The 17,339-nt window shown below is 42.1% G+C and overlaps 1 protein-coding gene across 7 annotated transcripts in view; it reads left to right on the plus strand.

Annotated features, from left to right (window-relative positions):
- Positions 1 to 17,339, plus strand: part of wdfy3 (WD repeat and FYVE domain containing 3) — a 335,886-nt gene that overhangs the window by 84,388 nt on the left and 234,159 nt on the right. For all 7 annotated transcript variants that reach the window (XM_039758522.1, XM_039758515.1, XM_039758516.1 and 4 more), the window contains exon 2: positions 12,607 to 12,817. In XM_039758522.1, the coding sequence (XP_039614456.1) occupies positions 12,638 to 12,817 (180 nt within the window). In that variant the 5' untranslated portion in view covers positions 12,607 to 12,637. The remainder of the gene's footprint in view (positions 1 to 12,606; positions 12,818 to 17,339) is intronic.

Raw genomic sequence — 17,339 nt, forward strand, 5'->3', positions numbered from 1 at the left:
AGCAGATACAATTTCAGTTTGCCAGATAAACTGTTTTAAACTTCTTTGCTCTTGTTTTCCTAAATTACCTTCATGGTTCTGTTTTAGACCTTTTTTTGTTTAGTTTTTAGTCCTTCTTGTGTCAAAACTGTCTCAATTCAAGCACATCATTATTTTAACTGAGCAGTGTGAGTCTATGTCCTGTGTTGACAGATAAGGCGGACTCCAAAAGATTTAATGATGTAAATAGACATATTTGACATTTCCTGGCAGGAGCTGTTATCTCATTTTTGTCTTTGTGCTAAGATTTCTTCTGCAGATGTGAACAAAGCATAACTCTGACTTTCTTCATTTCTGTTACCAGTAGATTTGGCTTACTGTATAATTGCTTTACCTGCTCATTATTATTGCTGGGTGTTTGATGTTTCAATGGTCATGGCAGAAACCACAGCTGTCAAATACATTCAAAAGTAAATGGGCAAGTGTATTATTCTTACACTGTTTAAAACACAAGTTTGTACTTCTTTAATAGTGTTTAATAGCTTTGCATGTGATACGTATTATCTTTTAAGGAAAGCCTCTGTACATTTATTAATATTTTGCTGTGAAATTGAAGAATTGACATTTGGTGCTATTCATGCAAAGACATAGAAGTTAAATTTTTTCTCTGTCTTTACTCCTTACTTGTTACTTTGCCTTGGTTGAAAAAACTTACCAGTTACATCTCAGCAGACCATTATTTGTTGTTCATGTATAAGAATAAAAAAATACATCATTTGAATCAAGTGATATAGTTTCCATGTTGAGGAGATGGAAAATATCACTATTTTGTTTTGCTTTACCACATATAAAAATAGATGACCATATGATGTACTGTACTGTGTAAGCCATAAAGAGGATTTTGTTGACAGTAGGTCTAATGATATGGTGCAACTTCAGATATATAGGTAAAGATTTACCAAACAGAGACATTTTGAGTAATGACATTGTAAAGTTATGCTAAGACTGATTTTACGACAACCTCTTGATGTGTGTGCAAAGCTGTCAGTGTTGTTCACGTCTGTATGTAACACAGTAAGAGAACACACTGATGTGAATTGTTTGTTTGTCTCAAACATTTGTGCATAGTAGCATAATGGTACAGGGGTTAGCGCTGCAGCCCCCCAGCTGCAGAGTCCTTGGTTCATGTCCCAGGCCCAGTCACTATCTATATGTCTGTCTGGGTCTTCTTCTGGGAAGATTGATTGGCGACCATAAATTAACCTTGTATGAATTAGTGAGTGTAGAGTGAGCGGGTAATGTGAGTGTGTGCTTTGGTGGATGGTCACTTGTTTCAAGACTTAATGCTGCCCACTGCTTGATGCTGCTGTCTTTATCCCCTACTAATGCACACTTGGGTTAAATGGGTTTAAGAATGCTATGTTGTTAATGTCATATATGCTTGAAGAGCTCTTTGTAAAATTACCCATCTAAGACAAGTTGAAATCTAAGTTTGCAGTACATATTCTATTGGAATATATTTTTTAATGTATGTAGTAGTAACATGTACTGCATTTTTCATTCCAACAGATGTCGCAGCACAAATATTAGCACTGGGTTTACAAATCCCATGCAAAATGGCATATAATATATAAATAAAAACACACAGATGCACAGACACACACACACACAGACACATTTCCTTTTACTAAGGTCAATTCTACCTTTTTATATATTTATTTTATATAATGAGCTAAATTGTTTCTGAGATGTTAACTGAAATACCTAAGGATTGTTGGGAAGATTCATCGAGTTGTTTTTATATACAGTATTGTTGAAATGCTCTATGAGTCTTCAGCATTGCCTCTGGAATAGAAATGGGTGGGAGGCCTGGAAACTTATGTACATTTTTTAAACAACATTTCTAAATTAAAATACTGGAAACTTGTGTTGCTGGTAAGTTAAATCTGAAGTGTAATTGTTCATAAGATGCAAATACATTATCTATAGACAATTCTTATAGTTTCTTAATTCTGAGTGATTTCCAAAGTTTAAATAATGAATAGGTCTGAGAATTTTGAGAATCATCAAAAAAGATGATTATTGCGTGATGGAGCAACAGATAAAAACTTATCTGCCTTGATGTGTGTCCTGTATTGGTTACATATTCTATGTGATTGGTGGATGAATGGATTATTGATGGAAGTTAATATTTACAGGGGCACAAATCAGTGCAAGTAAAGCAGTAAAGCAAGATTTAATTTACATTGATGACTAGGCATAAATTAACCAATTTGTGTTAATTTTCAGGTCTTTATAGTATGTATATTTGCTTCCCAGTAACAAAACTGTAAGTTAGGTAGTCCCATGCCACCTTGTATATTTGGTCTTTGTAGTGTCATCTATTGAATGAGTGGATGTTTCAAATTCCAGATAAATGACATGATAATTGAGTCTAGTTTAATAAATAATGGTTTGCTAATGCATATAGGCAGGATGTTCATCTTGACAGTATTGATTCTTCCTGCTCAGGTGAAGTGGGGTGTTAGGCCATCTGTGAACATCTTGTTTGATTTTTCCATGATGTTACCAAAATTATTTTAAATAGATCTTTATATTTTCTTGTGATGTTTATTGTTAGATATTTCAACTACTTTGATAAAATGAATGGATAGTTGTCCAGTCCAGTTTGGTGTGCTACAAAGTTCACTGGAATAATCACATTTTTATTAAAATTAATTTTGCGTCCAGATGTACTGTATTTTTAAATTCTGCTAATGTGTTAAGGACTAATTGCAAAGATATTTGTGGGTCTGTTATTTAAAGTACAGTATGATGTGAATAGTAATATTTTCATGTTTATTTATCTCTGATGCATTTCAGAAAAGAGTCACCAGTGGCTCAATTGCTATTAGAGTCTTTTCATTTATTTATCTCGGATGCATTTCAGAAAAGAGTAACCAGTGGCTCAATTGCTAATGCAAAAAGCAATGGTGATAGAGGATGCCCTTGTCAAGTACCACATTCTAGTTTGAAGTAGTCAGAGTTCCTGTTGTTACTATGATCCGAGGCTTCTGGACTATTTTTATTTTATCCATGCAGATATGTATGGGACAAGCCCAAATTAGTACAATGTGGTGAGTAAATAGTCAGTCCCTTTCCACTCTGTCGAAGACTTTTTCTGAATCCAAATATAATAAGACCTCTGGTGTGTTAGAATTCATGGATGAGTATATTACATTAAACAAAGGTTCAAAGCTAAGTAGGTTCCTTTTAAGAATCTAATTTGGTTGTGTGGTATTACAGAAGGAAGCATTTTTCAGTCTTTCTTGCTAAAGCTGTGGAGAGTATCTCAACATCATTATTCAGAAGTGAATTTGGTCTGTATGATGCACATTTTAGTAAGTATTTATTTTTTTTTGGCAAAATGTTAATTAATGCTTGGTGAAATGTTTAAGGTAGAAATATGTTTTTTCTTGTATCTATGAATATTCTTAATAAAGGAGCTAAACTTAGTTGATTTTTTTTTTTTTAATAAATTCTACTGGGTAGCCATCAGGGCCTGCTGCTTTCTCACTTTGTAGTGAGTCTATAGTATCCAGTAATTCTGAGTGTGTCAGAGGTTCTTCTGCATTAAGAGTACCTAGCTGTGGTATTGCATTGTACCAAACAACTACTTCATTTGTCTCATCGCCTTAAACTGGGAGATGTATAAAGACTTATAGTACTTGTATAAATATTTTTTTATCTCCATTTGTGTAGGTAATTTCTGTTACTGCACTGCAAACTTCTTGCTTGTGGATTTTTTTAACTAAAATACAGGATGGTGCGTGGAAATGGGAAATTTTCAATTGATGTTGAAAAAACAAATAAACACATTACAGAATACATTTAATAATGAAATGCATTGTACAGGATATGCAGTTATTGATGGTAATCAATTTTCATTGAATATTCATTTTATGTTTTAAAGAAGACATCATGAAGGGGTTATCCATTTCTCCAATTGAGAATAGAATTGTGGAAATTCTACATTGCTAGATGTAACATGTCAAGAGGAATGCCAGCGATTTCCTCTTCAATCCTCCTTTTTAGTTTAGCAAAGGTTGCAGGATGTGTGTGGTACACTTGGCTTTTAAGATGTCCCCACAGACAAAAATCACAAACAGTGAGATCTGGGGATCTTGGAGGCCTTTGAATGTCACCGTTGTTTGAAATGCCTTCCAAACAATTGTCATATAGCTACTATTGTTTGTCAGGAAGTATGCAAAGTGGCTGTACCTGGGGACTTTTTTTTTTTTTAAGGCTGAATATTGTTTCTGCAAAAGGTACGCACCTATGTTATAATCGCATGAGCAGACGGGACACGATCATAACGTCCTACCTGTTAATGATGCCGAAATTCCCTTTGCTCTGCAGTCAAACTATCGTCATGCTTATAAAAGGCTTTCACAGTGAACGCTAATTGCGCACCACTCCCCTGCTCCATTTTAACTAATGGCAAGGGATTCTAAACGAGGTTGCATTGGTCCCAAACAACCCGAGGGTCGCCAACACCTAGTTCCAAAATTTCTTGTTTCCCAGTGCCACCCTGTGTTATTAGCCTTCTTGCCATGTTCTTAGTAATGTTGCAGTTTAAAGATGATTGATAGTAAATTTAGATAGAAACTTTTTTTAATCCAGAAGAAAATTGCAGGGTCACAGCAGCAGACAAAAAGGCACAAATATACCTGAAATATATCAGAATTTTACATATGCTAACAAGGTATAAAATATAATAAGAAATATCTATAAGTACTGCATATTAAGAGCGTTCAGCTCTTTCTAAAGGATAAAGTGATTATAAGTTATAATTTAACAGTAGAGGATGTCAGTTATTGGCACAGTATATTGCACATAGCATCATTGTGTGTTAAGATATTTGCTAGATCAACTCAGCACCACCCAGCCCACCCTCAGCTGAGGGGTGTCTCAGTATAGAACTTGGTGGCTGAAGGTAGAAAACAACCTCACATTGTGCTATTTGAAGCAACATAGTTGTCTCAGTCTGTTACTAAATATGCCCTGTCTAGTTAATATCTCATACAGGTGATGAGAGTCATGGTTCAAGATACAAAAGCAGCTTGCTCAGGGCCTCTTTCCATTCACTTACTCTTTTGAGTCCCCCCGACTCCCAAAGTTGAACCAGTTTTTTAAATATGTTTTTTTAGTGTGTTGGTATCACCTGTGCTAATGCCATTTCCTCAGCACACTACAGTGATCCCTCGTTATATCGTGCTTCGACTTTTGCGGCTTCACTCCATCACGGATTTTATATGTAAGCATATCTAAATATATATCACGGATTTTACGCTGGTTCGTGGATTTCTGCGGACAATGGGTCTTTTAATTTATGGTACATGCTTCCTCAGTTGGTTTGCCCAGTTGACTTCATACAAGGGACGCTATTGGCGGATGGCTGAGAAGCTACCCAATCAGAGCACGCATTACATATTAAATAAAACTCCTCAATGATATACGATATGCTTTCCGCGCGTTACTTTGCATACCTAAAAGCTCGAACAGCACCTATTGATTTTTGATTGTTTGCTTTTCTCTCTCTCTCTCTCTCTCTCTGACATTCTCAGCTCCTGACAGAGGGGGTGTGAGCCGAGGGGCTGTTCGCACACTGGCCTAGAGGATACCGACGCTCCTCTGAAAAATGCTGAAAGACTACCTTCACATTGCTCCCTTCCTTGTGCCTGCTTTGTCGGGCAGTGCTTTGCATACTTAAAGGCACCTATTGATTTTTGATTGTTTGCATTTCTCTCTCTGTCATTCTCTGCTTCTGACATGCACTCCTTTCAAGAGGAAGATATGTTTGCATTCTTTTAATTGTGAGACGGAACTGTCATCTCTGTCTTGTCATGGAACACAGTTTAAACTTTTGAAAAAGAGACATGTTTGTTTGCAGTGTTTTAAAGTCCCTGTCTCTTCAACCTCCTGTGTTTCTGTGCAAATATGTGACCCAAGCATGACAATATAAAAATAACAATATAATCGTATAGTTTTTACTTCGCAGATTTTCACCTTTCGCGGGGGGTTCTGGAACGCAATCCCCGCGATCGAGGAGGGATCACTGTACTACATAGTAAATTATATTGGCTGCTACAGACTGGTAGAAAACATGTAAAGAGTGGCCTGCATACACCAAATGACCTTAACCTCCTCAGGAAATGGAGGCAACTCTGACAAATCTTGTATGCAGATATATATCACTAGACAATTTATTAAGTACACCTTGCTAGTAACAGGTTGGACTCCCTTTTGCCTTCAGAACTACTGCAGTTCCTTTTGGAATAGATTCAACAAGATGCTGGAAACATTCCTCAGGGATTTTGGTCCATATTGACATGATAGCATCACATAGTTGCTGCAGATTTGTCGGTTTTACATCTATGATGCGAATCTCCTATTCCACCACATCCCGCAGGTGTTCTGGTGAATGTGGAGACCATTTCAATACACTGAATGCATTGTCATGTTCAAGAAAACAATCTGATGTGATCTGAGCTTTGTGACCTAATGTGTTATCCTAATAGAAGTAGCCATCAGAAGATGAGTACACTGTGGTCATAAAGGGAAGGGTATGGTCAGCAACAATAATCAGGTAGGCTGTGACATTTGAATGATGCCCACTTGGTACTAAGGGGCCCAAAGTGTGCCAAGAAAATATCCTCCACACTATTAAACCACCACTACTAGCCTGAATCATTGATACAAGGCAGGATGGATCTCTGATTTCATGTTGTTGATGCCAAAATCTGACCCTACCGTCCAGATGTTGCAGTGGAAATCAAGACTCGTCAGACCAGGCAGTGTTTTTCCAATCTTATACTGTCCAATTTTGTTGAGCCAGTGTGAATTGTAGTCTCAGTTTCCTGTTCTTAGTTGACCGGATTGGCACCCGTTATGGTCTCCTGCTGCTGTAGCCCATGTGTTTCATGGTCCGATGCATTCAGAGATGCTCTTATGTATACCTCAGTTGTAATGAGAGGTTATTTGTGTTACTGTTGCTTTTCTGTTAGCTCGAACCAGTCTGACCATTATCCTCTAATCTCTGGCATCAACAAGGCATTTTTGCCTAGACGACTGCCACTCACTGGATATTTTCCCTTTTCGGCCCATTCTCTTTAAAGTTTAGAGCTGGCTATGTGTGAGAATCCTGATCAACTGATCACCACCTGGTGGTGAGTAGGCTTCGATGGTGGGGGAGGATGCCGGTCAGGCCTGGTAGGCCCAAATGTGTTGTGAGGGTCTGCTGGGAATGTCTGGCAGAGTCCCCTGTCAGAAGTAGCTTCAACTCCCACCTCCGGCAGACCATGCACTGAGGGAGGTGGGGGACATTGAGTCCGAATGGGCCATGTTCCGTACCTCTGTTGTTGAGGCGGCTGACCGGAGCTGTGGCCGTAAGGTGGTTGGTGCCTGTCGTGGTGTCAATCCCCAAACCCGCTGGCGGACACCGGCGGTGAGGGATGCCGTCAAGCTGAAGAAGAAGTCCTACAGGACCCTTTTGTCCTTTGGGACTCTGGAGGCAACTGATAGGTACCGGCAGGCCAAGTGGAATGTGGCTTCGGTGGTCGCTGAGGCAAAAACTCGGGCGTGGGAGGAGTTTGGGGAGGCTCGGATGGCTTCAAGGAGATTCTGGTCCACCATCTGCCGTCTCGGGAGGGGGTAGCAGTGCAGTGTCAACACTGTATATGGTGGGGATGGTGTGCTGCTGACCTCGACTCGGGACGTTGTGGGTTGGTGGGGGGAATACTTTGAAGACCTCCTCAATCACATTAACATGCCTTCCAATGAGGAAACAGGACCTGGGGACTCAGAGGTGGGCTCCCCCATCTCTGGAAGTGAGGTCACCAAGGTGGTCAAAAAACTCCTTGGTGGCAGGGCCCCGGGGGTGGATGAGATATGCCTGGATTACCTCAAGGCTCTGGATGTTGTAGGACTGTCCTGGTTGACACACCTCTGCAACATCACATGGACATCGGGAACAGTGCCTCTGGATTGGCAGACCGGGGTGGTGGTCCCCCTCTTTAAGGAGGGGGGTCGGAGGGTGTGTTCCAACTACAGAGGGATTACACTTCTCAGCCTCCCAGGAAAAGTCTATTCGGGGGTCCTGGAGAGGAGGGTCCATCAGTTAGTCGAACCTTGGAATTAGGAGGAACAGTGTGGTTTTCGTCCTGGTCGCGGAACAGTGGACCAGCTCTACACCCTTAGCAGGGTCCTGGAGGGTGCATGGGAGTTTGCCCAACCAGTCTACAGGTGTTTTGTGGACTTGGTAAAGGCATGTCCCTCGGGGAATCCTGTGGGGGGTGCTCCAGAAGTATGGGGTACCGGACCCCCTGATAAGGGCTGTTCGGTCCCTGTACAACCAGTGTCAGAATTTGGTCCACATTGCCGGCAGCAAGTCAAACCCGTTTCCAGTGAGAGTTGAACTCAGCCTGGGCTGCCCTTTGTCACCGATTCTGTTCATAACTTTCATGGACAGAATTTCTAGGCACAGCCAGGGTGTTGAGGGGGTCCGGTTTGGTGGACTCAGGATTGGGTCACTGCTTTTTGCAGATGATGCTGTCCTGTTTGCTTCATCAGGCCGTGATCTTCAGCTCTTTCTGGATCAGTTCGTAGCTGAGTGTAAAGCGGTTGGGATAAGAATCAGCACCACCAAATCCGAGATCATGGTCCTCCGCCAGAAAAGGGTGGAGTGCCCTCTTAGGGTTGGGAGCGAGATCCTGCCCCAAGTGGAGGAGTTCAAGTATCTCAGGGTCTTGTTCACGAGTGAGGGAAGAATGGAGCGTGAGATCGACAGGCACATTGGTGCGGCATCCGCAGTGATGTGGGCTCTGCATCGGTCTGTTGTGGTGAAAAAGGAGCTGAGCTGAGCCGTAAGGCGCAAAGCTCTCAATTTACCAGGCGATCTGTGTTCCTACCCTCACCTATGGTCATGAGCTATGGGTAGTGACTGCAAGAATCGCAGGGTGTCTGGGCTTTCCCTTAAGGATAGGGTGAGAAGCTCAGTCATCCGGGAGGGGCTCAGAGGAGAGCCGCTGCTCCTCCACATCGAGAGAAGTCAGACAAGGTGGCTCGGGATCCTGATCAGAATTCCTCCCGGACACCTCCCTGGTGAGGTGTTCCGGGCACGTCTAACTGGAAGGAGGCCCCAGGGAAGATCCAGCACACGCTGGAGGGACTTGGCTGGCCTGGGAACGCCTCAGGATTCCCCTGGAAGAGCTAGAAGAAGTGGCCGAGGAGAGGGAAGTCTGGGCATCTCTGCTCAAGCTGCTGCCCCCACAACCCGATCTCGGATAAGCGGAAGAGGATGGATGGATGGATATGTGTGAAAATCCCAACAGATCAGCATTTTCTGAAAGACCTAGACCAGCCCGTCTGGCACCAACAACCATGTCATGTTCAAAATCACTTAAATCACCTTTCTTCCCCATTCTGATGCTTGGTTTAAAATTCAGCAAGTCATCTCGACAATGTCTACATGCCTAAATGCATTGAGTTGCTGCCATGTGATTGGCTGATTAGATATTGGTGTACCTAATAAAGTGGCCAGTGGTGTATCTAAACGTGGATCACTAGAAGCTTTGCACATAAATTGTTGTGCTTAACATGCTTTTACACACTTTGCCCATCTAGAGCTTCTGTTAAAAGAGCAGGGCTGACATTTACCATAATAGTCTAGGAAGCCGGATAAGGCATAATAATAAATATCAAAGAAATTCCCTACTATTGTTTTTTGAAAGCTTTGCCATAAGTGGATTAATCTCCATGACATAATGTGGATGACTATTGTGTTTTATCCAGCTTCAAAACAGCTAATATACATTTGGAGATTACTGCCAGTTGTGTCAATTAACATTTTCATTTGGAGTCAGCATGGCACACGGATATGAAACCACTTGAAAGACACTTAAACTGGATTATGAGAAGAGCACCCAATAGTTAAATAAATTGGTCCTAATTATAAGACTTGATTTAGAGACAAGCAGTCTAATTGCTCTAAAATGTCATGTTAATTAACCTGAAAAATTAATCAAGCATCACAGATTCCTAATGTGTCAATAGACAATGTCTCCATGTTTTTTTGTCTCTCTTTTGTGAAGCAACTGTTGATTGATTTGAAAATAATCATGTCAACATAGCTTACCTTGCACATAATACAATTTCAACAGCATCAAATTCGTAATCTGAGAGATGTTATTCTTTATTTGATAAAACCACTATCTCAAGATTACAGTGGTTATTTTTAAGTAAGGGGATAGTAACACATGCAGGCAGTTCAGACAGTACTAAGCCATGAATCGTCACATGACTGTACTTAAATATAAAGCTTGGTGTAATATTCTAAGATTTCTATGTTGATTAGCTGTTTAGTATTTTAGCAACTTGAATACAAGTCTTAAACAACAAAAGAGGAAAAAAAACAACAACACTTTAGTTTAGATATTCATTGTAAACTGCCATTGGCTACCTGTGGGCTAAGTGTTCACTCGGGACATTTCTTAATACAACAGCCTTTAGTTATAGTGCCATCTGTTAACTGAATGTATGAGAAGTACTATGTAACTAAGTGCTTTTTTTGTATACAATATTTGTAGCCTTTTTTTTCTTAAGCAGGGCTAAAAATATTACTCGATCTGCTTAGTCTTTAACATGCTGCATATGGATAAAACATTCCTACCATAGGTCAATTCTTGGGTTTCTTATTGACTGACCTTGGCTTATGTTGATAATAACTGCAAAACAAAATGTCAAAAAAATACAGTTTCCAGTAAAATGGTTAATTAGTAGCAATAATGGGAATTTTGAGTATCTATTATTATTATTATTATTTTTAAATATTTACTATTTTCATGTGTTTATGTTGTTTAGTCAAATGAGACAGGTCTATGTTTCTATAGCCATAGCCAGACAATAAACTTGTAACACTGAATTGCATTTACTTTAACATATGTACACATTTAGGTTGCCTATGTAATCAATTAAATGTTTTAGTTTTGGGTTTATTTTGTCTTGTGGTTGAAATGGAAGAAAATAATTGCTGATACTATGCTTTGGAGCATTTTAAATGGTCAGTGGGGGTGGTCCCTGTGGATGCAAATATACATTATGTAAGCAATTTCAGAGAGCAAGTGGGTGACTTTGTGAGAAACTGGCAGTACTGTGAGAGCCAGAAGGGGAAAATGCAGATACTGAGTACCAGTGTATACCGGACTACTATAACCATTGGTTTCTTCCTGTAAAAGTTTTGTAGTGACCTCTTCATGGGTAAAAGAGAGAAGACACAGGAGTCTCAAATGTAGACAATCAAGGGAAGAACTTTTTATGAAAAGTGAGGTTCAAAATAGGACAGACATAAGGACTGTACAGAAGAGAATCATTGAAAATTAATGTGAAATATCATGAATAATATGTACAGTATTCAACCCCCTCAAATGTTGATGTTTGGGACAGTATAACTGAGTTGCAATAGCATTTAAACTAATGTCGTTAGTCTTGGCTTTTCTTGGATGTGAGGAAACTGCTTCCTCCTGTATTTCACTCCCTACCCTTCCTTCCCCAAGCATTTTTAAACATGTTTACTTGATTTTCAATGAACCTTCATTGTTTCATTACACAGCTCACAGTACATATGATCCTGTGTCATTTTCCTGTGCAGGACACCTGCCCTTCTTCATTCGTCTGTCTACTGTATTGGTCAGTGGCAGTGTTCATGTACTTCCCCTATCCCTTCTGAGGCAGCCCTCATTTTCATAAACCGACAAGCCCCGTTTCTCTGCTTGATGACAGCACTGAGCTGACCTTCTCTGTGCCTGACCAGTTCAGACAGAGGCAGCGCAAGAGAAAGCCACGCACACACACAGGCAGTGCCAGAGACAGGCAGAGGCACTCACACAGGCAGCTGGTGGGCAGCTCTCCATGAGTTTCTCTTGCGAGCAGGCACATGACCAGGCAGTGTGCATGCTTCGAGAACGAGGCTGGACGTGGTAGGACTATCTAAGAAGAGGCATGTTTGTCACGGATGTAAATCGCTGTATGCGGCGTGTAAAACAGTTTCTGAGGGGTTTCCCATGGTCTTACAGTTGGTGGGCGGGTCTCTGTCAGTTGCTTTTGCAGCCGGGCACATGACCAGGCAGTGTGTATGCTTCGAGAGCATGGGTGGACGCGACAGCACCATCTAAGAAGAATCCTATTTGTCGCGGATGTGAATCGCTGTATGTGGTGTGTAAAACAGTTTGCCGCGAATGTGAATCGCTATATGCAGCGTGTAAAATGCTGTATTGTATGTTGCCCTCTCCAGAGTTGCATCTTTTCATTCACCTACAGTCATATCCTCAAAACCAACCCCATTTGGACAACTGTCTTTCAGGAGGTGTTAACTCATCAATACATAATTATGCGGCGTATGCTACTCCGCGGGTTGGCTAGTAAGTACTTATTAAAAGCTCCTTATACTGTAAAGGTTTGTCAGTAAAAGAAATGTATTCATTTGCATTCACCTTCTACTTATTATTTTAACCATATAATTTATTTAGATGTTGCCTTTATCCTCTTGGCATAGTGATTTTTAGCCATGACCTTCTTTCTGTTCTTTTACAGAGTTGGCTTATTCTTCAAGAAGCCTCTGAAGATGAACATGGTGAAGAGGATTATGGGGCGACCTCGGCAGGAGGAGTGCAGCCCACAGGATAATGCACTGGGCCTTATGCACCTACGCCGCCTCTTCTCAGAACTCTGCCATCCTCCACGACACATGACCCAGAAAGAGCAGGAAGAGAAACTCTATATGATGCTGCCTGTCTTCAACAGGGTAAGCAACACACAATTAATTTTTACCTTTATAGCATGTAGGCTTTACTAATCAACTTTTGATATTTATTCTATTTTGTGAACCTCTTTCTCTTTTCTAACTGCATTCTCCTTATTCTTTCTATCTTTGCATCTTTCCAACTCCTTCTGTTCTCATTTTCAGCAGTGTTCTATGTATTCTGTCATCATCCATTCTTAATACACATTTGTTTCCGTTTCTTCCCAGTGGGGTTCTTGGTTTAATTCTTCCCTTATCTTTGTTTTTTCTATTTTTCTTCTTAAGTATTTAATTTCTGCTGCTGGAGTTATTCTACTGTGCTTTACAGTTATATTCCAGCTTTCATCTCCATAATCCAACAAGATTTGTACGCTGACTTATAAATTTGTAATCTTTCTTCCCACTTCTTTTTTCCTTAATAATTATATTATTTAATTGATAGTAAACACAGTTGAACATATGTATTCTACTGTATATTACTTTATCTATTTTACATTTTTTCTTCATAATTATTCATACATATTCTTACCACAAATTCTAAGTCCAGTTTATTCAGTCTTATTCTTCTTCTAAGACTTCTTTCTTCTCATTTACAAGCACCACTTTTGTTATTACTAATAATCATTCCATTCTGTTCCAGCTGTGTATTACAGATATTCACAGATTCCTAGGATCATCACTATATTATCTGCAAAAACTACATTTTGTATTTACAAAGGGTGTAGCTTTCAGTTCCCCCGTTTGGTTTTTGGTCATCTTTGCACTGTTTAATAATTTTGTTCATAAAAATGATAAAAAGTTGTGGGCTTAAGGAGGAGTCTTATTGTATTCCTTTCATTATTTGAAATCCTTCTGATACTTGTAAAAGGGAAGATTTGAATACCACTTTATATAAATTCTCTGTGACTCTTTATGCTGAATTTCCTAATTTCATTTTCTTAATAGAATTGTACAATTAATTTATTTATATCCATCTCTGCCTTCTTTTTCCTCTTGTCTTAATTGTTCTTTCCTATCATGTTCCTGTCCATCCTCCTTTTTGGAGTGTTTTCTGAAATTAGTTTTAGTTTTTCTAAAATTTCTTTATTGTTTACAATTTTTATCCCTGACATTCCCTTAGTTAATGTCCAGAATTTATTTTTATTATTTTGTTAGTTCAGTTTCTGTTCCAAAATCACTATACATTTATTTTACTCTCCTCTACTATCCCCTTTGCTTTATTACTTAACAGTAATATACTGGTTCATGTCTTCCTCCTTGTTAGTCATTAAATATTATTTCTTGGCTATTTTTTTCTCTTTACCCTTTTTTTATATATTTTAAAGGTCAAAGATCATCCATCCATCCACCCGCCCTCTTCCGCTTATCCCAGATCGGGTTGCGAGGGCAGCAGCTTGAGCAGAGATGCCCAGACTTTCCTCTACCTGGCCACATCTACTAGCTTTTCCAGGGGAATTCTGAGGCGTTCCCAGGCCAGCCTAGAGACATAGTCCCTCCAGCGTGTCCTGGGTCTTCCCCGGGGCCTCCTCCTGGTTAGACGTGCCCGGAACACTTCACCAGGGAAGCGTCCAGGAGGCATCCTGATCAGATGCCCGAGCCACCTCATCTGACTCCTCTCGATGCGGAGGAGCAGCGGCTCTACTCTGAGCTCCTCCCGGATGACTGAGCTTTTTTAATGGAAAGCCCAGACACCCTGAGGAGGAAACTCATTTCAGCCACTTGTATTTGCGATCTTGTTCCTTTGGTCACTACCCACAGCTCATGACCATAGGTGATGGTAGGAACATAGATCGACTGGTAAATTGAGAGCTTTGCCTTTTGGCTCAGCTCCGATGGAAAGCCCATATCACTGCGGACACTGCACTGATCCGCCTGCCGATCTCCCATTCTATTCTTCTCTCACTCATGAACAAGACCCTGAGATACTTGAACTCCTCCACTTGGGGCAGGATCTCGCTCCCAATCCTGAGAGGGCACTCCACCCTTTTCCAGCTAAGAACCATGGTCTCGGATTTGGAAGTGCTGATTCCCATCCCAGCCGCTTCACACTCAGCTGCGAACCAATCTAGAGAGAGCTGAAGATCACAGTCTGATAAAGCAAACAGGACAACATCATCTGAAAAGGCAGTGACCCAATCCTGAGCCCACCAAACTGGACCCCCTCAGCGCCCTGGCTGCTCCTGGAAATTCTGTCCATAAAAGTTATGAACAGAATTGGTGGCAAAGAGCCCTGGCGGAGTCCAACTCTCACCGGAAACGGGTTCGACTTACTGCTGGCAATGCGGACCAAGCTCTGATACCGGTTGTACAGGGACCAAGCAGCATTATCAGGGGGTCCGGTACCCCATACTCCCGGGGCACCCTCCACAGGATTCCCCGAGGGACACGGTCGAATGCCTTTTCTAAGTCCACAAAACACATGTAGGCTGGTTGGGCAAACTCCCATGCACCCTCCAGGACTGTGCCAAGGGTGTCGAGCTGGTTCATTGTTCCGGGACAAGGACAAAAACCACACTGTTCCTTCTGAATCTGAGGTTCGACTATCTGACGGACCCTCCTCTCCAGGACCCCCAAATAGACAAATAGGCTGAGGAGTGTGCTACCCTCTGTAGTTGGAACACACCCTCCGGTCCCCCATCTTAAAGAGTCCCAAAGAAGTCCCCAGGCTCTGCTTCCTCATTGGAAGACATGTTAGTGGGATTGAGGAGGTCTTCAAAGTACTCCCCCCACCAACCAACAGCGTCCCGAGTCGAGGTCAGCAGCGCACCATCCCCATCATATACAGTTTTGACATTGCACTGCTTCCCCCTCCTGAGATGGTGGATGGTGAACCACAGAGGCGGCCTTTGGGGGCGGCGACTAGGGCAATCACCCCAGGCCCTGGGCCTGAGGGGGGCCCTGAGATAGGAGATTCTTTTGTCACCGTCAGTTTATCATACAATAGGCGGGGACTCTGCAAGACATTCAAATCTGTTATAGACTGAAATACAGTAGGTGGTGGATTTCTTCGGAATTAGGCACCATGTTTTTTAACAATAATAAGGTGTACAGCATTAGAGGCGGACAAGCCCGTGAGTGTTGTGGTACGGTATTTAGCTTACACTTATGGGTCTCGGCCCCGCATATGACACTCGCCTAAGGCCCCGCGTACTCCTAAGGCCGCCTCTGTGGACCAGAATCTCCTCGAAGCCATCCGGAAGTCATTCTCCATGGCCTCCCCAAACTCCTCACATGCCTGAGTTTTTGCCTCAGCAACTACCGAAGCCGCATTCCACTTGGCCTGCCAGTACCTATTAGTCGCCTCTGGACAAAAGGGTTCTGTAGGACTCCTTCAGCTTGACGCCATCCCTCACGGACGGTGTCCACCAACGGGTTCGGGGATTGCCACCATGACAGGCACCGACCACCTTAAAGCCACAGCTTCGGTCAGCCGCCTCAACAATAGAGGCACGGAACATGGCCCATTCGGACTCAATGTCCCCATGGGACTCTAAAAAGAGTGGGTACTCCAGAATGCTGTCGGCACATACGTGCAAACAACAGTTAGGATCCACCCAAAGGTAGAGGGTGGCTACCCTCTCGTCTACCGGGGTGAACCCCAGTGAACAGGCTCCATGCCGGGGGTAATAAATATGCCCACACTCGCTCGGTGCCTCTCACCAGGGGGCAACTCCAGAGTGGTAATGAGTCCAGTCCCTCTCAGGGAGATTGGTTCCAGAGTCCATGCTGTGCGTCAAGGTGAGCCCGACTATATCTAGCCAGAACCTCTCAACCTCGCGCACTAGCTCAGGCTCCTTCCCCTTCAGAAAGGTGATATTCCACATCACAAGAGCCAGCTTCTGTAGCCGAGGATCAGACTGCCAAGGTTCCCGCCTTTGGCCACCACCCGACTCACACTGCACCCAACCTCCTTGGCCCCTCCTACAGGTGGTGAGCCCATGGGAAGGGGGACCCACGTTGCCTCTTCGAGCCGCCACCTTATTGTGGTGGAGGGGTTTGTGTGTCCCAGTGATCCTAGGAGCTCTGTTGTCGGGGGCTTTATGCCCCTGGTAGGGTCACCCAAGGCAAACTGGTCCAAGGTGAGGGATGTGACAATGAGTGGTTCAAAAACCTCCTATGATGCATACAAACATTGGATGCCGTTTTCCCTTGTCTGGACGGGGGTCACCAGGGCCCCCCTCTGAAGCCAGGCCTGGAGGTCGGGCTCAATGGCGAGACAAAATTATTAATCCTAATATTCTAACCAGTAAAACAAATTCACAGAATCTATAGAAAACTATGCACCATCTTGGACATCATGAAGGCGCATGATGACTTTTATTCTATCATGACGATGATCTTATAACTACCACAAAATGCCAGTGGCAAAAAAAAAAATCAATGTTGTTAAAAGAAAATTAACTAAAGACTTGGACAGTGATACAGTTTTCATAATTTTGGCTCTGTGTGCCACCACAATGGATTTGAAATGAAGCAATCAAGATGTGATTGGAGTGTAGGCTTGCATTTTTAATTCAAATAAAAG

The sequence above is a fragment of the Polypterus senegalus genome, chromosome 7 (assembly GCF_016835505.1).
Source record: "Polypterus senegalus isolate Bchr_013 chromosome 7, ASM1683550v1, whole genome shotgun sequence".
NCBI classification, from domain to species: domain Eukaryota; kingdom Metazoa; phylum Chordata; class Cladistia; order Polypteriformes; family Polypteridae; genus Polypterus; species Polypterus senegalus.